The 20,627-nt window shown below is 43.0% G+C and overlaps 1 protein-coding gene and 1 pseudogene across 2 annotated transcripts in view; both read right to left on the minus strand.

Moving 5' to 3' along the window:
- Positions 1–3,564: 3,564 nt before the first annotated feature.
- LOC121453400 (elongator complex protein 2-like) overlaps positions 3,565–20,627 on the minus strand; it is a 42,194-nt gene continuing 25,131 nt past the window's right edge. For both annotated transcript variants that reach the window (XM_041660148.1, XM_041660147.1), the window contains 11 exons: positions 18,687–18,833; positions 18,369–18,557; positions 16,125–16,194; positions 15,598–15,693; positions 15,388–15,445; positions 14,765–14,837; positions 11,337–11,529; positions 9,544–9,665; positions 7,569–7,702; positions 6,672–6,779; positions 3,565–4,500 (listed from right to left, as the gene is read on the minus strand). In XM_041660148.1, coding sequence (XP_041516082.1) covers positions 4,326–4,500; positions 6,672–6,779; positions 7,569–7,702; positions 9,544–9,665; positions 11,337–11,529; positions 14,765–14,837; positions 15,388–15,445; positions 15,598–15,693; positions 16,125–16,194; positions 18,369–18,557; positions 18,687–18,833 — 1,365 coding nt within the window. In that variant the 3' untranslated portion in view covers positions 3,565–4,325. The remainder of the gene's footprint in view (positions 4,501–6,671; positions 6,780–7,568; positions 7,703–9,543; positions 9,666–11,336; positions 11,530–14,764; positions 14,838–15,387; positions 15,446–15,597; positions 15,694–16,124; positions 16,195–18,368; positions 18,558–18,686; positions 18,834–20,627) is intronic.
- LOC121453742 lies at positions 14,337–14,436 on the minus strand (annotated as a pseudogene).

Below are 20,627 nucleotides of genomic sequence, written 5' to 3' on the forward strand. Positions count from 1 at the left end.
TTTTTGAGAAGGTTCCATGAAGTGCTGAGAAGAAGGTATATTCTTTTCTGTTTGGACGGAATATTCTATAGATGTCTGTTAAGTCCATTTGAGTCATAACATCTGTTAGTTCCCTTATTTCTCTGTTCATTTTTTTTTTGTCTGATTAACCTGTCCAGTGGTGAGAGGGGAGTGTTGAAGTCTCCCACTACTAGTGTGTGAGGTTTAATATATGATTTAAGCTTTAAAAGTGTTTCTTTGACAAATGAGGGTGCCCTTGTATTTGGGGCATAGATGTTCATTATTGAAATTTCCTCTTGATGGATTTTTCCTGTGATTAATATGAAATGTCCTTCTTTGTCGTTTTTGACTGATTTTAGCTTGAAGTCTATTTTGTTAGATATTAGGAAGCTACACCCGCTTGTTTCTTAGGTCTATTTGATTGGTATATTTTTTTCCCAACCTTTTACTCTGAGCCGATGTCTGTCTTTGAGGTTGAGATGCGTTCATTCAAGAAATCTTAAAGGTGCCAGTTGTGGTGGCACACACCGGTAGGATTTGCCGAAGGAAGCAGAAGCAGGAGGATCACGAGTTCGAGGCCAGCCTGAGCTATATATTTTAAAAAAAAAAAATTCTTAAAGGTGCTGGGCGGTGGTGGGGCACACCTTTAATCCCAGCACTCGGGAGGCAGAGGCAGGCAGATCTCTGTGCATTTGAGGCCAGCCTGGTCTACAAGAGCTAGTTCCAGGACAGGCTCCAAAGCTACAGAGAAACCCTGTCTTAAAAAAAAAAAAAAGAAAGAAAGAAATCTTAAAGGCACATGTAGGGCATATGTTCACTACAGAAAACCTTTTCTAGGGGGACATAAGAGAGGGCAGTTTGGTTAGGTCTCTTGGTTTTCACCCAATTTCATTGCTTGGCATAACCAGGACTACATAATAGATTTTTACTTCTGTACTTCTGTCCAAAGCAGGACCACACCTCTCTGCCATCTGATGGCTGGGGTCTTAGCAAGCCTCTACTACTTTTCTGTAAGCATCTCATTGAGATCAGCTCTCCATGATAGCCATTTGGCTTCTGCTAGTTTTGTCTCTGTTCTTTTGGGATTTTTTGAGAGTCTGTGTAACCCTGACTGGCCTGGAACTATGTAAACCAGACAGACCTTGAACTCAAAAAGATCCATCTGCCTCTGCTTCTGTCTCAGAAGTGCTCGGATTAAAGGATTCAATACCACCACCGGCTTAATATCTGTTCTTTATCCTGATTTTAGTGCTGAGTTTGCCTCTTGCAGCTCCTGGGACTAGCTGCCCCAGTGACAGCAGCAGGTGACCTGGAAGCTGACCCCACAGCAGCAAGGATCCTATCAGAAAGTCAGTACATGACTTGAAGAGTCTGACTTTATAGACGTGGTCCTCCTGAGTGTAGCACATTAGTCCACATTCGGTGTGTTTCATCATTAGGAAGATGGGCTAGATTCAACGAACCAGAAAACCTGTACGATTAATAAGACCCCCTCCCATGTGATCAGGACACTACCAGAAACAGACCCTGCGCCAACCACTGTGTGTACATGAGGTCTTTTGCCACGTGGACTTTAAGGTCAGTTATAAGTACAGGACTAAAAAGCTGGGATTATAGTTGTGGCTCACCATGCCCTCTTATGTGGGCTTTTCAAAATGACACTGAAAAATCAAAAACTGAACTCTCACCGTTCTGCATGAAGCCAGCCCAGAAAGACACTTCAGAGTTTAGACGCCGAGAAAGCATCAATACAAAACATGTCATTGATGGTATTGCATCTGTGTGCTCAAACAAATGTTCAGCTGTGCCACAGGGCTTCTGAAGCTTGAGTGTGTTTCAGTCACCTGGAGATGGCTGTAGCAGATTCCACCTCTGGGTCTAACATCCCTGAAACTGAGACCAGTGGGTGTGGATGTATGGTGCAGAGGTGGGAGTGGGAGAGCTGAGAGCTGAGGCTACAATGTGACAGGTGTGCCATCAAGACTGAGACTTGTGTTCCTTAGAGTTTGTTTCAAAGATAGTCTCGGCTTCCAGCTTCACACAAATGCAAAACTCCAGGGTCAGGGCCAGTTAGCAACCAGTTGGTAAGCAGCTGGAGAGGTGATGCTGACACGGAAGAGCAGTGTCTTGTCTTCCCCTCTCAGCTCAGCAGGGGCTGAGAACAGCTCAACAGCAGCCCACCCAGGACTTGCCAACACTGCCAAGACTTAGTGCTCCCTGTGCAAAGTCTTCAGTTCTCACTCTCTCCCTTTGGAATGAATAGCAGGTCCACTTTCCTCTGCTGAGACCAAAGAGACACCGGGGACAGGTATGACTCCTGGTGTTCAAGGCAAACGTGTACTTGGAAGAATCCTATCGTCTCTCCTCTGCTTAGGAAAAACGTCAAGACAGAAACCATCCATTTCCTTCACTGGGCTGTCTGAAATTCCGTGCTGTGAGCTGAGTGGTTAAGGGGAAGGATAACCTCACCTTGACAATGGCATCTGCTCCCACTACAGAAACGCTCATTTTCCTTCCTTCTACACACTCAATTTGCCAGATGACCATTTTCCAGGAGAGCTGTTGAGTCCCAGCCTTGCAGCAGCCCAAACCTCTCCCAAGCTCCATTACCGGCCTTCCTCATCCCAACGTCTCCAGCCCATGCCACACATCCTTCATTCTTAGGACATCAGCTGTCATCTAAACTCAGATCGCTCACCGTCCAGCCCCTAATTTATTGCTTTACATCTGGAAATGATACTTGAAGCTTTATAAAGAATCTCAAAGTCTTTCTTTAAATAAAGGAAGGGAGAATAGCTACAGCTCAAGCTTAAAAGTGCCTGCCAAGTTTCAGAATACTTGGTAGCCAGTAGGAAGAGGTCAAGACAGCACACAGTGTGATGTGCTGATTTAGAGGGAGTGGAAAAGTAAAACTCGAACACGCTGGGCTCCTCTGTTACTTCCTCTCTCCAGTAAGAGCATCCCAAAGAAGGTTCTTTGGACGTGGTGTGAGTGTAGATTCTGCACTCCACACACTGGAAGCGTACTGTCTAGTGTGGTGGCACTGACAGGTAGGGGAACCTGGAAGAGGCAGGTCTAGTGTCTGGTGATCCAGCATTCTTGTGAGAGGGTTTTAAGCAGATGTGGTACCTCCTGCAATCTCTTTTATTTTCTGTCCTGTAGTGGCATTATACAAATAAAGCTTGCCTGAAGATCAGAGTAAAACAGCCCCAGCCCTACTGGTCAGTCTTACTATCAGCCAGTGGTAACACACACCTTTAATCCCAGTAGCCAAACTAGTTGATATAGAAACCAGGCGGTACATGCCTTTAATCCCAGAACTAGAGAGGATTATAAAACAGGAGGAGACAGTTCTCAGACACAGTCTGATTCTGAGATTCCTGAAGGTGGGATCACCATTTTGGACTGAGGTAGAGGTAAGACCCAGTGACTGGTTGTTTTGCTTTCTGTATCTTGAGGTTGAACCATTTCTCTGAGTTTTTATTAATTGTGCTTCATTTGTAAATTGAGACAGTGCTTACATTTTCTGGCTGCCCAGACCTGAATAACCACACAGAAACTATATTAATCACAACACTGTTTGGCCTATTAGCTCAGGCTTCTAATTAACTAATAATGCTTACATCTTAAGTTAACCCATTTCTATTCATCTGCATATTGCCACAAGTCTGTGGCTTATAGGTAAGGTTCTGGCATCTTTCTTCTTCAGCAGCTACATGGTATGTACTTGACTCCATCTTCTATTCATTCAGTTTAGTTTTTCCATCTCTCTATATTCTGCCCTGCCACAGGCCAAACAGCTTCTTTATTAACCAATGGTCATAAAACATTCGCAGCATACAGAGAGGAATTCCACATCACTGTCCCATCATGTGATCTCCCTAATCCAGACACATTTCTCATTATTGTCATCCCACCCACAAGGCCCTCTCCAGAACCAAGCAGATTTCAGGGCCAGGCTCTTAAATCCCAGAACTCTTAGCTACACAAACCTTTTTCTTTACCGAGTACCCATGCTCTAGCATTTGTCACAACACAAAACAGACACAGAGAGCTAAAGACTCCACATAATGCAAAATCAGACAAATTTGGCCATAAAGAACAAATGTTCTCAATCTGGACCGCACAAAGGTAGATCCAACCATCTCTGACAGCACAGAGAAGGTTCTGGATGGGTGTGTGTGTGTACTACGTAACAAGGGAAAGCGTCCACGGCCTTCATTGGAGAGTGGAAGGACTAAGGCCCAGATAGGGAAACTCATTCAATCACGAAGGTAAAGAAAGGGGACCTATTTACATAACACACACTTTAAGACATATCAGGACTAGCAGGGTGTGATCAAGTCAATCAGTGCATATCTGTTAACCCTGTAAATCTTCACGGTGTGATCTTCGCCACAGCTTGCAAAGTGCAGCCAGTCAGCGTCTGCGTCATTCCGCCTCGCGTTTCTACTACAGTTCTTCCAGGATAACCTTCTGATACCAAGCGTGTGACCTTCACTGCAAGCAAGACAGAAATCATTAGGTCAAAACAAGCAATGCCTGCAAAATTCCCCACTGGAAACTCACCTGCAGGGTTGTAACCAGGGCACCCTTACAGCCCTTACTTGTTTACAGAAAATGATGTGGGATTTTTTATGTTTCATTTCTTCCTTAAATCATAACACACATTTAAAAGATATGGAGGGACCTGGAGAAATGGCTCGGTGTGCAAACAGGATCACATGAATTTAAATCCCTAGGACCCATGTAAAAAGCCAGACTAGCTACATACTCCTGTAACCTCAGGGCTGTGTGGAGAGTAGACAGGAAGACTGCTGGCCACCAGCCTAGCTCCAGATTGACAAGAGAGTCTATCACAAGTGAATATGGCAGAGAGAAATATAACAGCAGACCTGAGAACCTTTTCAGGCCTCTACACGTACAAGGAGACGAGCATAGACTAATAAAACACAGACAGACTCTCTCTCTCTCTCTCTGTCTCTCTTTCTCTGTCTCTCTCTCTGTCTCTCTCTCTCTGTCTCTCTGTCTCTGTCTCTGTCTCTCTCTCTCTCTCTCTCTCTCTCTCTCATAGTCACAGAAATGTATGACGTTGAGGGCCAGGAAAGTATTCATCTCAATCAACACTTGGGAATCAGAGGCAGGAAGATGGCTGCAAGTTCAAGTCCAGGATGGGCTATACATCAAGTTCTAGGCCAAGCAGACGTATACAGTAAGACTCTCATAAAAAAGACAAAAAGACAGACAGACCACATGAAGAGCAGGGGGAGGAGGGAAGCAAAGAGGGAAGAAGAAAGAATCTGGTGGGAGGGGCTGGGGTGCAGCTCAGTGGTAGAGTATTTTCCTAATATGTTTAAGGCTCTCGTTGAATCCCTAGCAACACAAAATTCACCAGTTAATTATAAGACATGGTCCTTAAGAAGCCAATCTGAAAGTCCTGCTTGTATTTCTGGAAATGCATTACCAGCAGAAAGTTAAAATTTAGTAATCAGAGTAGCAGCTATCCAAATAACACAATGTATTGAATCCAGAACTACTTTCAAGTCATAAACCTTATCATTACAATAACAAAGAAAGAAACTGCCAAACGAAAACCCTGAGCTCTGCACATCTTCCCATGCTAACTGGCTTCCCACACCAGGGCCACAGTAGCAGTCTGAATACCAATCCAGGGGCAGAAGGAAGTAAAGGAAAGGGGAGGGTAAGAGCAAGAATGTCAGGGGAAGACGGACTGTCACGGCTGCCCCTTTTATAGCAAGCTGAACACTAATAGCAAACATGCACTTTAACAGTTCAATGAGCACTGACAGAGACAAGCTCCTCTAGAGGACAAGGCTGAGTGAGACCTGCTCTCTCTAATCTCTCACCCTCACCATGACACTGTCACTTTAAAAAGTATTTGAAACTATGTGTAAACAGTACAGACTGGAAAGACTGAAAAGTTCAGAAAGCTATCAATGAGCCGGGAGGTGGTGGCGCACACCTTTAATCCCAGCACTCGGGAGGCAGAGGCAGGCAGATCTCTGTGAGTTTGAGGCCAGCCTGGTCTACAAGAGCTAGTTCCAGGACAGGAACCAAAAAGCTACAGAGAAACCCTGTCTCGAAAATCAAAAAAAAAAAAAAAAAAAAAGAGAGAGAGAGAGAGAGAGAGAAAGCTATCAATGACTTACTGAAAGCTTAGGCATTGATTAAAAACAATTAACACTGGCAACTAACATGTACTAAAAGGCAGATTAAAATAACCTCTGCTAGGATTGGGGATATAGTTTAGCTGGCAGAAAGCTTGCCTCACATGTATGAAGCCCTGGACTCATCCCAGCACATTAAAAAATGGGTGTGACGGCGCAGACCTGTGATCCCAGAATGTAGGAGATGGAAGAGGACCAGGCCCAAAAGATCACGTCTTAGACAGCAAAGAAGAGGAGAGAGGAGAGGTAAAGTGAGGCAGCCATGGATAAAGTCTGTAAAAGCAATATGACAAAACCCAGCAACCTACTGAGCAAACTAAACGCTGAGTCCAACATAGCAGCAAACATCATGTTAGGAGGTACTATTTAGCTCTAAGTAAAGACAGAGTTCTGTCGCTCTCCATGAAAATGACCACAAAACATGCCACCGAAGACCGCCCCGTTTCTATTTAATCAGATGGAAGCAGAATAGGAAGAAAATACCTCGGATTTGTCTCTATAAACCGGGTCCAGTCATTGACTTCTTGGCTGGTCTTTTTCCAGGAGAATAAACAAATCTTCCCGTTCTCTAATCCGATTGCAACCACGTATCTGAAAGGAGGGAGATGACAGGCTGGTTCAGTATGAATTTCTCTCATCTCTACCTGCCCGAGTCCTTCTTCAGTGTCATCCACCTACACTGCTTCTGCTGTATCCCCAGCCTCCCCTCTGCAGAGGATGCATGAAGGTCCTGTCCTTAGCTTCCAAAGTCCCCACGCTAGAGTTTTCCCAGTGGCTGCACCGACGCCTGCTCTCCTAAGCTGCTTGTGAGAAGGAAAGGTGGTCACATCTGAAACAAGAACCTTCATTCCTGTTCCCATCTGACCACTAATCGCAAAATTCTAAGATTCAGAAAAAATCTTTTTAGTTTTTGAAGACAGAGTTTCTCTGTGTAGTCCTGGCTAGCCTGGAACTTGCTTTGTAGACCAGGCTGACCTCAAACTCAGAGATCCACCTGCCTCTGCCTCCCAAGTGCTGGGATTAAAGGCGTGCACCACCTCCTGGCTGATTTAAAAATTCTTTTTTTTTTTAAATATTTTTTTTAAAGATTTATTTATTATGTACACAACATCCCTTCCATGTATGCTTGCATGCCAGAAGAGGGCACCAGATCTCATTACAGATGGCTGTGAGCCACCATGTGGTTGCTGGGAATTGAACTCAGGACCTCTGGAAGAGCAGTCAGTGCTCTTAACCTCTGAGCCATCTCTCCAGCCCTGATTTAAAAATTCTTATCAGAAGCATAAGCACTTTGAAAACAGCAGCAACACTGCAGGGAGGTCCACAAACCAAAAAAAAAAACTGAGATACTACTGAACAACCAAATCTGAAGAAACTGACCTGTGGGGTAGGCTCAGCACAGGGCAGACACTGACAGCTGTCACAGAACTGCCCATATCCAGGACAGAAGAGCAGGGACCAATGTTGTGCTCCGTGCGGTCACTGTTGGAATTACACTCGCCCCAGACGACCACCTAGAACAGATTACATTGTGAAGCTTTCTCTAGTGGTGCATTTAAACCCCAAAAGATGATGAAAACTATCTGCTCTAGTTTTTATGTATCACAGAGAAGTCACGGTGTGGCAGACACAGTTCAGACCTCAGCTACAGAAGTGTACCCTGAGAGCAGAGTGTTATCTGGTATGTTCTGTAATACACAACATGGTTCCAATGCAGTGAAATCCTGGCCATCATGTCCTGGCTACAGAAGCCACCCTTGGAACTTGGAACACATTTATTGGAGAGGAAACCAGTCTCCTATACTACCTAAAGCTCAGGCAGTCAATTTGGCTATTAGGAGGACAGAACTTTGACAATACTCTGCATAAAAAATGAGACTTCCCCAAGAGCCCAGGGCTCAAGAGTGTCTGGCCACGAAGAAATGGAAAAAGAAGCAAAAGGACAAGCTGCAAATGCAGGACTAAAGCATGATTCTGAGCACAGGCCTTGAGACGCACACATTTCTGAAACTGCAGCAAGTATAACAGGTCTGTTTTAGTCACTCAATCCCTGAGAGCTAGGCAGACAGCACCTGCTTCCCTGCACACCCAGCAAGGGATGCATTCTCAACACGGGGATGGGAACAGTCAGTCCGGGAGAACGACTATGGCAAGCCCACACTGACTTTTAACCTGGGTGTCACCAGGCCTTTCAGTTATCACTAGAAAGAGGAGGGTGATGGAAAAAACACTACACCATTCTACCTGCCCTGGACTAGGAAACTCAGAAAAGACAGTCTTTTATTTTAATTTGAAAGATCTATTTATCAGGTACACAGTGCTCTGTCTGCATGTGTGCCTGCAGGCCAGAAGAGGGCGCCAGACCTCATCACAGATGGCTGTGAGCCACCATGTGGTTGCCAGGAATTGAACTCAGGATCTCTGGAAGACCAGCCAGTGCTCTTAACTGCTGAGCCATCTCTCCAGCCCCTAAGACAATATTTTAAAGCACAAAACTAGAGGGACAAGCAGGAGCTAAGGGCAGTTGTCAAACAAGGAAAAGGGTGGATCCAAACACAGAGGGCTACCTAACTTATTCTGAGTTTTCCAAGCTTCGGCCATATTCTGCCCCTCTTCCATCACTGCATTAAAAGGTCGTAACCTTTACTACTGGAAAATGGGAGCTGGGGAGACAGCTCAGTCTCTGAAGGCTTGCCACACAGATATGAGAACCCATGTTTGATTCCCAGTGCATGTATTAAAAATAAAATCCAAACAAAAAGGCGCTGTATCTGAACCCAGCACTGATGAGGTAGAGAGCATTGCTGGAGCTGTCTCAACAGCCACAAAAAAAAAGCTCATTCTTATAAAAGCATTGATCAGAAAATGAGAAATGGTGTCTTCAGCAAATGTCTCCCCACCCCATTCTCCCGGTTCCCACTCTTAACCAAGAGCTGATCCATCCCTTCTTTTGTGCTGAGGCTATCTGATGAAACAAACTGACCGAAAGGTCTTCTCTCCATGTTTCAGAGAAATATACTTGTAGAGTTTAGCAAGGAAAACCCTTTCAATGTACATATATAATGGGGAAGTCATGAACTAATCTGTAAACATATCAGAAAGGCAGAATAATGTGCTTTTAAGCATAACTGTAGATCTCAGAGATCCACCTGCCTCTTCCTCCCAAGTGCTAGGATTAAAGGCGTACAGCACCAGCGCCTAGCTTGTGGGTGAGGGTGGGGATGAAAGGGGAGAAGGGAGAAAGGGGAGTGGGGAAAAACATACAGCTCACATACACACAAATCAGTCAATGCCAAAAAACCCTGCAAAAACATTTAAAAAGTATTATTTTATCTTTTATTGAAAAAAAAAATACCTTTTTATCTCGACTTCCAGTGAAGAAATACTTGCTATCGGGACTCCAATCACAAGACCAGATGATTCTACTATGCACAGAAGTGATTTTGTTGGTGAATGCAAAGAGACTGAAAAATGGGTCTGAAAAAAAGGAAAAACCCACATACATTACACCCAATCAGGACAAGCAGCTCCTCTTCTAACCAGCGGCAAGGTCTGTCTGGGTGCCAACACCAACTCCACCAATATCAACTCCGGGGCCACTTCATCCACACTGCGCTCACCCACAATGCACTTCACCCAAGCTACACTCACTCTGAAGCAGAGGCCAGGAACCCACCCCTAAAGAAAGGCTATGTGCACGAGGCTCATGTCTCCTCCCTCTCTGGTGATTGACAACAAAAATCTTTCAGGCATTTAACTGAAGGCTAATTTATAATGCTAAAAAGAAATCTGGGGTGATTTAACTGTACACATGAAGTAGCCAGATTTTCATATTAAGGGGAAAATACTGTAAAGAGAGGAGGGAAGACATATTTTTTTCATTACTATTTAAGCAAAAGGCCTAATGGCAACCTTGATTGGTGTAGGAGGTCCTTCTTTCTATGTGTTGCTTGTACTAGTTAATGAATAAAAAAACTGTCTTGGCCTGATAGGCCAGAACTTAGGTAGGTGGAAAAGACAGAACTGAATTCTTGGAGGAAGAAAGCAGAGTGAGGGAGAAGCCATGGATCCTCCGCCTGAGAAAGTCACTGGTTAGAATCTTTCCCGGTAAACCACTGCCATGTGGAGATAAACAGATTAATAAAAATGGGTTAAATCAAGATGTGAGAGCTAGCCAATAAGAGGCTAGAGCTAATGGGCCAAGCAGTAATTTAATTAATACAGTTTCTGTGTGGTTATTTCAAGCTGGGCGGCCAGGACAAAAACGCGGCCCCTCCATACAACACTTTATATGGAATATGTAACTGCTTATGAAGAGAATAAACTTATCAATTCATAATCCAAGATGATATAACAAATTAACACCTGCATCACCTACAGCACTTGAACATTTTTTTGTGCTTCTTTTTAACATTTGTTATTTATTTAGTGGGTGTGTATAGTCATGTGTGTACAAGCATACACGAGTGCATGTCAGAACAGCTTGTAGTGCTCGGCTCTCTCTTCCACATGTTCATTCCAATGACTGAACTTGGTCCTCAGGCTTGGTGCCTTTACCTGCTGAGCCACCTCAGTGGTCCAGCAGTTCAACTTTTAAAATGAAGTGCTGCAAGTTAGGAAATCACTAGTGATGTCAAAGAAAAACAAATGCGCTGGACTTACAGTGGCTTTGCACCCTGACAATCAATCATGAATGAAAATACTGTTAAGTCAAAAATGCATCTAATACATTAGTCCATTGCACATCACAGCTCACACAAGGCGGCTGTGGAGTAGTGGCTTTCATCACGACAGCTGTGGGTCCACACTACATCACATGCTCAGAAGATCTAGATTCAAAATCTGCAATACAGTCTGTACCTTGGGCCTATCACTTTCACATTATCATGAGGAATGGTCTGTCTGCCCCCCACCTCACACATACACACAAATAAATTATAAAGAAATAAATCTTAAAAGGGAAAAAAAGGCTTAAATAGAATCTGACAAGGAAAGCCGAGTGCTCCCCAGTCGTCCAAGAGCATTGAGCCCTCCCAGTTAGGAGACTGTCTCCGCCCTGTTACCTTTCTGTTGATCTCACAGCTGCTAAATGTGGACAAAATGGACGTGACAGTCTTAGTGATACCCTTGCCACACAGGCTGTTTTACCGAATTCAGGTGAAGCCACATCCTGCCTCTTCCACAATGACCAGGTTCGATCTCTGGAAACAGCCAGTAAGAACTTGTCATCAGGTGAGAAGGCCATTTGCGTGACAGTCAGCGTGTGGTAAGCAAGACTCTGCACTTGTTTCCAAGACGCTGTGCTCCAAAGAATGATAACTGCATGTTCCTTCTGAGCTGCCTGCAGGACAGAGATTAGACAGTAACAACATGGAAGCCGAAACAAACTAAAACAACACATCAAAAATAGTATGGTGTTTCTGTGGCTCTATTTTAATGTATTATCTATGTGTCTCCACAAAAGCCTCCAAGGACCCTGCGTAATGAGAATGTTAGAACTTTTAATAACAACAGGACACGTGTGTACTACGTGCGTGGTTAACAATTTAGAAGTCTCTCCGCAGTCTGGTGAACAAGGAGTCAGTTTACTGGAAAGAGGGTCACCCCACAATAAAAAGTAAGACAAACGAAGAGGAAGTCACTGTTAACTATTTACAAACAAATCAATCAATGGAGCTTCAAAACCCAAAGTATAAACTGAAAGAAAAAGGCAAATACCCTAAGTATGGTCAGAGACCTCAAATCCTACAAATTCTTAAAGCTGAGAGCATGACGATCACAATGCCGTCCTCAATTAGCCAGTGACTAAGAGTCACCAAGATGCTATCAACAGACCACTCTTTTCAACCCAGATCAGAAAAAATACCTAGAAAATACTTTGTTTATGGAAACTTTAGAATACATTTAAAAATAGCCAAGAGGTCAAAGGTTGCAAAATTTCTTTCTTTTTTTTTTTCTTTTTTGGTTTTTCGAGACAGGGTTTCTCTGCGGCTTTGGAGCCTGTCCTGGAACTAGCTCTTGTAGACCAGGCTGGTCTCGAACTCACAGAGATCTGCCTGCCTCTGCCTCCCGAGTGCTGGGATTAAAGGCATGCGCCACCATCGCCCGGCTGCAAAATTTCTTGGTTTGGGTTTTTTTTTTTTTTTTAATTTTTTTGAGACAGTGTCACTCTGTATAGACCTGGCTGTCCTGGAATTCGCTCTGTAGACCAGGTTGGCCTTGAACTCAGAGATCCGCCTGCCTCTGCCTGTATTTTTTTTGCCACTGCAAAAGTATTTTTTTTTAAAGATTTATTTATTTATTTATTATTTATTTATTTATTTATTATATATACAGTGTTCTGTCTGTCTGTATGCTTGCTGGCCAGAAGAGGGCACCAGATCTCATTACAGATGGCTGTGAGCCACCATGTGGTTGCTGGGAATTGAACTCAGGACCTCTGGAAGAGCAGTCAGTGCTCTTAACATCTGAGCCATCTCTCCAGCCCCTGCAAAAGTATTTTTTTTTAAATATTTTTTATGGTTTTATTTAACTTTATTTTATGTGCATTGGTGTGAGGTGTCAGATCCCCTGCAACCGGATCTTCAGACAGTTGTGAGCTGCCATGTGGGTGCTGGGAATTGAACCCGGGTCCTCTGGAAGAGCAGTCAGTGCTCTTAACCACTGAGCCATTTCTCCAGCCCCTGCAAAAGTATTTTTAACTGAATAAAAATACAAGATATTAAAATCTGTGGAATGAATGCCTTATTTTGGAAATCTAGTTTCTAGGTTATGAGGACTGGCCACAGTGCTGTGAGACAGAAGAAAGATGCAGACAAATCTAGGTGCACTTTGTTGTACTTCGAGAAGTTACACACAGACACAGACACAAAGGGATTGGGGAAGGAAAGGTATTGCCAGTAGAAAGAATAAAAAGATGGCATGGTGGTTTGAATGAGATGCCCCTTATAGTCTGGACATTTGACTACTTGGTCTTCAGTGACTAGGGAGGCAAGGAAAGTTCTGAGGTTTCAAAAGGCTCTCCCCATTTCTCTGCTTCCAACTCATGGTCTGATATGTGAACTCTCAGGTCTTAGCTGTTTGACCACCATGCCTACCTGCTGACACACTTATCCACTATGATAGTGATGGACTCTTACCCTCTGGAACTGTAAGCTTACATAAACCCTTCCTTCTAGAATAGCCTTGGGTCATGGTTTTTATCACAACAATAGAAAAAACAGTATCACTGGTGATCCTGTGCTACTGAAAAGATCCTAAGGGATAACTGTATAACTTAAACAGCCTTACTTAGCACCCATTAAAGAATTCACACATAGTGTGCTGGTTTGAATGAGAATGACCCCCATAGGCTCACAAATTTGAATGGGTCACCAGGAAATGGCACTATCTGAAAGAAATTAGGAGGCGAGGCCTTGTCAGGGGAACAGTATTACTGGGCTGAGCTTCCTTGTCAGGGGAACAGTATTACTGGGCTGAGCTTTGAGGTTTCAGGGACCCATGCCAGTCCCAGTGTCTTCTTTTACTACTACTTATGGATCCGGATGCAGAACTCCAAGATTCTCCACCAACAGCAAGTCTGTCTATATGCCGCCAAGCTCCTTGCTAGTATGAAAATGGCCTGACTGACCAAACTGTAAGCTAGCTTCTATCTTACTGATGGACCCTGCCCCCATTCTACAGAACATGAAACCCCACCAATCTCCACCCTGAAAAGTTCCACCCCTTCCCAAGAAACTCTGTATAAGTTCTGTATCCTGTTCAGTTTGCTGCTGTTTCTCACCCAAATTGAGGCAGCCACCCTCCTGTTTTTTCCCAATAAATCTCTGTGTGACATTTGCTGTGTCGTATGACTGTGTGGTATTCCTTTGCTCCCGGCTGCCAGGATGCCTTTCCATTCAAGCTGTAATGATTACAAAGATCATCTGCACTAAACTTGGGGAAGCCTCAGTTCTTTGGAACCTGAACTGGCCCTGCACAGGGCCTCAATCACATGTTCTTTATTCTACAGCTTGGTGTAGACGTGATGCCCTGGCCAATATGAGCCCTGACCACTGTTCTGGAGGTTCTCCAAGGCACCCTTCATACACTGCAGGAGCCCAGACTGAGGACAGCATGAGATCTGAAACATGCAAACAGATACTAGAGAACTGTCTCCAAAGTTCCTTATGACAACACAAGGAGCATGCTGTTGCAGTCACTGCATACTCCTGTGAGGAAAAGACCTGGCCTGCTTAACTGGCTGCAGAGGACATTTTCTTCAGTGGTTAATCACTGGTCAGGTCATATGCATTTTTTTTAGTGTGAGCATAGGGATCAGCACCCCAAGACCCAAACTGTTCAAGGATCAACTCTAAGAATAAATGAGTAGCTAAAATAGATTTAAAATCTATTTAATCACATGTTTTTAAAGAGAGAAGAGGAAAAGAGAACATAAGAAAAAAGGTTCAGGCAATGTAACCTGGAAGGCTCATTTCATGTGGACTATTGCCTATATCTGCCATATTTACCAAAAGTTAATGACCCCAAATACCCATGACCGAGTAAAACATACACAGACACCATAAATGTCCTACCTTACAAGCAGAGGCAAGCAGAGTCTTAGAATTGTTACAAGTAACACAAACTATCTCAAAGCCGTGTCCATACCTGTAATTTAAGGAGAAAACATGCCTTCTGAATTAGCAATGTATTTATTCTTACATTGCAAAAAATTTCAAAGTGAAAAGGACCATTCCCTTGACCTAACACACAACTACTTAAAGAACATCACGTTTTACCTAGGCAACTATTTAGGGGAAAAGTAAGAAACCAAAGAAAAACCTTAGCTTCCAAAGGTAATGTAACTCATCAAAATGATCAGATTAACACATAGGTTTTCATGTCTAATGTCCGCCAGTCCAACAAACAACCATGAAAAGATGCTGATGGGAACCAACAAAGAAAAAACCAACTGGTTGAATAACAAACAAAAGCACATAATATATTACACTTCTCTACCTGGGAAATTAACACCAACCAACTAATAAACATAATAAAAACCAACATAAAGAAGAAAAACAAATCCATGTGAGATTTGATTCTCACCCCATGAAACTCTATTGGGAAGGAGGTAAATGTAGGTAGGAGGAAGGGGAAGAGAAAGTCAAGTCCTAAAGGGACCCTCAAGCTATGACTCTAAAACCACAGCTTCACTTACAGTTTCTGAACTTCAGGCCACAAGGTGTTCTGCAGAAGGTGATCCTCAGTGGGAGGCTCTGCAATACAATTTTAATTCTACAATAAATTTTTAATACAATTGTCTTTTTCCAATTTTAGCCAAATAGAAAATAAAAGCACAAGAAAATAAAATAGGCACACAGCGACAGAGTACAGACTGTGCGTAGCTTGTCTGCTCGTCATGTCTTACCAGAAAGGATAGCAGGCTGAAAAATCACTTCAGGATACCCAAAGGCAGGGCTAGTTAAGAGCTCCTCCTCATCAGAATTCTGAGTGACCAAGTCTCCTAGTTTAGAGAAACACGGACATCATGAATGGAGTTGTCACGACAATGTCTCAAAGCCACATATCAGAGAGGAGCCGCCCTTCCAAATAGTGTATTTCAGAGCTCTGTCCATGAGACTGCAAAGGCTTTTCTACTTCAGTATTTTCCTAACTAGCTCTTAAAGCAGGAATGAATTCCATAAGGATTCTGTCCATTTGCTTTTACCTAGGTATTTCCAAGTTTTCTGGCATATATAACTGACCCTTCAAATTGCTTACAATCTTGGAGTGCTCTGTGAAGTCCTGGTGAAAACTGCACCTGTGCCAGTGGGCCACATGTGAACAGAGCAGTTACTACAAAATGTTAGAACAGGCCTAAAGAAGCAATGGGTGCATGGAAATCTGTAACTAAATCTTAAGTAAATTCAATAATTTTCGAGACTAAATCCTTACCCTCAAAGACAGCTTTGTTTGACAGCCCCAAAGCAGGAACAGTGGCTCCTTCTGGAAGTTCATTGTTTTCCTAGAATGAAAAGCACAATATGTACATTACAGACACCAAAAGTTACTGATACCTCAAGTACCACAAAAAAAGTGATGTTCATAAATGCGGAGAATGTTTCGAGCCTGATTTGTGTGGCTGTCTGCCATCTTTCCAACTCCTGAACTGGCAGGTGCCACTTCCAACAACCCCTCTCCAACAGACAGGCTCTACCCACCATCCCACCTCTACCAGGTAAGCCACCCAGCCACCTGGCTGAAATGCAAGGTCAAACTCCACCCACCAAGAAGGCCTCAAGGGATGTCCCTGAAACAAGGATGTTGCTCAAAAAAGCAAGGTCATGTCATTTTTATTAGACATATGTACATAACTTAAAGCTACTTTATAACTTCGTGAAGTATGATCTGAAGAAACAATACTCTGCCTAGATCCTGCACTCACATGTGAGCCATTCTCTAACTATCAAAAATGGTATTCAACCATATGCTGAGTGCTTACCAATTCAACTTTAACACACAGGCTGGAACTAGACTCATGAATGATAGGAATTTAAAATAGCAAATGTCTGAGAATGGCTACCTGGGAGTGAGGTGCTGCATGATACTCTACACTGTAGAGAAGGGCAGTGAGAAGCAAGCCTGATGCTTACCCAACAACAGTCAATATCAAATACCAAGCAGTCAAAATCAGTGAGAACCACTGGAAGCCACAGGGCACCTGTGCTCTAGCACACAGGATCAAATGTGTCTGGAGCTAAACTTTTCCTGGAATCCCAGAAAACCCCACTTCGTTCCTTTCCTAGAGCTGGTCAGATCCTGGACCTGCTCTAGTCTGAGCTCCCTCTGGATCTTGTTCCAACTGCTCAGCAATAGCAGGAGCAAGCAGAAGAGAAGCAACTGCCTTCAGCGACTGAGAAAGCTGAGGCATGAGGTGCTGCCAAATAAAGCTGAACTTCATTTCCCACCACTCTGCTCTCTCCTGCCCTTCCCACACTGCTCCTGGCTTCCCCCTCTTAATCTCTGGGCTCCCACACAATACTCTTGGTTACAAAATGCTTTTCATCGCATTCTTTCAACAGCACAATATGAACTGTACCTGCCACCTAAAGCCTTGCACACTTGCCTTCAACTCTCATTCCCTCTTGACTTGAGCCCCAACAGCTCTGGCCTTCCCTTGCTTGCTGGTTCTCCTTCTCTTCTACCTTTTACCTGTGACCCAACTCCTAGTAATAAAGTATACACAGACACTATGTGCAAGAGAACCATTCTCTATAGTCAACTGTCTTCCCACTTCATTTCCAGTACTTTATTATTTATTACTCACTATTTATTTGAATTTTTAAGACAGTTATGCAGCCTTGGCTGATCTAGAACTCACTATAAAGACCAGGCTAGCCTTGAACTCATACACACTGCCAGCCTCTGACTTCCAAGTGCTGAGATTAAAGGCATACATCACCTACTTTATCATCTTATAATCCATGCTATTTGTTTTCTTCAATGCTAGAACCATGGGCCATATACATGCTAAGAAATACAATCTGTATTCTAGAACAAAATTCACATATATTTGAAAGTAGCCCAAATCTTATGCAAAAAGCAGGTATAAATAAACAAAAATAAAAATGTACTTGTAATATAAATGAAGTCCTATCAAAACATTTTCATTAAGGCTAGATGGTGTGGGAAGTCCTTCTGTCTATGTGTTGCTTTTATTGGTTAATGAATAAATCTGTTTTGGCCAGTGGCTTAGCAGAATAGAGCTAGGAGGGAAAACTAAACTGAATGTTGGGAGAAAAAAGGCGGAGTCAGTGAGAAGCCATGTAGCCCCTGCCGGAGACAAACACTGGATGGAACTTAACCCCGTAAGCCACAGCCATGTGAAGATACACAGGTTAATAGAAATGGGTTAATTTAAGATATGAGTAAGCCAGGAATATGCTTAAGCTATTGTGGGTGCTGAAAACCAAACTCAGGTCCTCTGCAAGAACAGCAAATGCTCTTAACTGCTGAGCCATCTCTCTAGCCTGTGTTTAATATTTACATCATTACATGCGACAATTCATGTAAGTCTATCAAACCAGACACATGTGATATGACTTCTTTCCTACCTGTATGCTACATCTACAGCCTGAAGCAAACTTTTTTAAATTTGAAAGAAAAAGATCGAAATAAAAAATTTAGAGGAATACTCACATCGCAAAGCATATAATTCAGTGACTGCCCTGAAATGGTACAAAAATTTTCCACAAAATTCCGAGGAGCAGAAAAAACACGAAGAACTTTTTCATCTGCTCCAGACACAAACTGAAACCGATCAATCATCGCTAAACATTTCAGGTCATAACCATGTATCTGAGGCCTTGCAATCTCATGCCAAGTCTCCTGAAGTTAAAACACAATAGATAAAATAAAAATGATTCAAAATCAGTCCTTTTCAAGAGCTGAGGAGACTGCTCCATATGAGATTTCAAATGGAAAGAAGGTCTTGAGTTAAGCAGGAAAGCATCTTACCTGATAGCCTCGTCTCTTCCATGGAGCAAAAAGGCGAGTTGTTTGATCAGTACTAGTGGTGATAATGAATTCTCCCTCTGGATCCCATATTAGGTCTTGGACACCACTAAAGTGTCCTGAAATGACAATGCCTGGAACCCACTGTCTCTGCAATAAAAATGATAACATATACCAAGATAAACAAGGACCATCAAGAGGAAAGCTGTAAAACTAAATATTCAAGACAAGATCATAAAATCAAAGGAGCTGATTGTTTCCCAATCAACCACATCCTTTGAAACAGTGTTTATGGCAAATTTCCTAGCAGTCAAGACAGCCTGATACTACCTGTCTATCAACTCTTCTGCAAAACAGGTAAATAAAAGTGACCACCACACAAATGTATTAGAATTGAGTTTATACTCATGAAGTATGCAGTGATAGCATATGCTACATGATTGCTGAGTATTTATTAAACTCCATAATGAAGAAAGAATATTGAGTAAAATGAGACTAAATTTGAGTGTGGACCTAAAGGGTTTCTATATTAAGTTAAAAAACTGAATCAGGTGTGGTACCAAACACCCTAAAACCAGCACTAGGGAAGCAAAGGCAGTCAGAGCTCTGTGACATCAGCCTAGTCTATATGTGAGCTCCAGGACAGCCAGAGCTACATAGAGAGACCCTGTCTGAAAACAAAACAAAACAAAGCAAAGCAAAACAAAAGTTAAAGGATTTATGGATATAAAGGACAGAAAAATGAACGACATCAAATTGGTCCACCTATTCAGCTCACAACAGCAACCATGTATACAGGTAATAATAGGGTGTGCCATGTACCTGTCCCCAGAGCCTTTCTTAATAAACTAAACAGGGAATAAAACTAAGAGAGGAAATGAAATTGATTATGCAACTAACAGGTCGTTTAAAGCCAAGCCTAATGATATAGTCAATAATACTTTTTCTTCTATTATATTGAAACAGGGTCTCATGTAACACAGACTGGTCCCAAACTCTGCTCTGCACACCAGAGGCTGGCAAGGAATTCTTGTTATTTTTATATCTGTCTCCAAGTGCTGGAATTATAGGTATGAACTACCATACTTGTTCTATAAATAATTAAACTAAGTTATACAGGTTCTAAAGCTAAGCTCTAAGGAGTGATTACAACAAGCTGCAGTTCACAGACAGCACTTTGGGATTACTAGTACAGTCTCCTGTAGCAACTCTCTACTTGCTCATAAAAAACAGCCCTGGGCTGGAGAGACGGCTCGGTGGTTAAGAGTGCTTGCTGAAGAATCATGAAGACTAGAGTTCAGATCTCAGCACCCATGGAGCAAGCCAAGCATCCTGCAAATGCCTACAACTCCAGCTCTCAAAGAATCTGACCCTCTCCTGGCTTCTGTGCACAGACAAGTGTGAGCACTTGCACATACACTGAGCATATGTTCATTCACACATACAAAATAAATCTTTGAAAAATAAATAAAAATCAATCTTGAAGGGTTAGGAAGACGGCTCGGTGGTTAGGAGCGTGCACTGCTCTTCCAGACTACCCAAATTCGGTTCCCAGCCCATGGCAGTCAATTCACATCTGCCTACAGCTCCAGTTCCAAGGAATCTAGCACCCTCTTCTGGTCTCTATTCTGGGCACCTGTATTCACATGCACATACCCACACACAAACACCTAAAAAATAAATCTTGAAATAATTAATCCTGATTGTAAATAAATGGAGCACTCGGTGTGGGCTGCTGATAGTCAGTGAAGCCCATGAGCACTGGGTCTGGGGTATGCAGGCACTCTGCTTCAGGCTCAGTTTGTGGTCAATCTACCACTGTTCTAAAAAAAAAAAAAAAGCCCACTTGAAAAAAATCAACTCTCGCGGGGTGATGGTGGCGCACGCCTTTAATCCCAGCACTCGGGAGGCAGAGGCAGGCGGATCTCTGTGAGTTCGAGACCA

Source organism: Microtus oregoni, unplaced genomic scaffold (assembly GCF_018167655.1).
Source record: "Microtus oregoni isolate MIOR12 unplaced genomic scaffold, Mior012 000011F_ref0000422, whole genome shotgun sequence".
In the NCBI taxonomy this organism is placed as follows: domain Eukaryota; kingdom Metazoa; phylum Chordata; class Mammalia; order Rodentia; family Cricetidae; genus Microtus; species Microtus oregoni.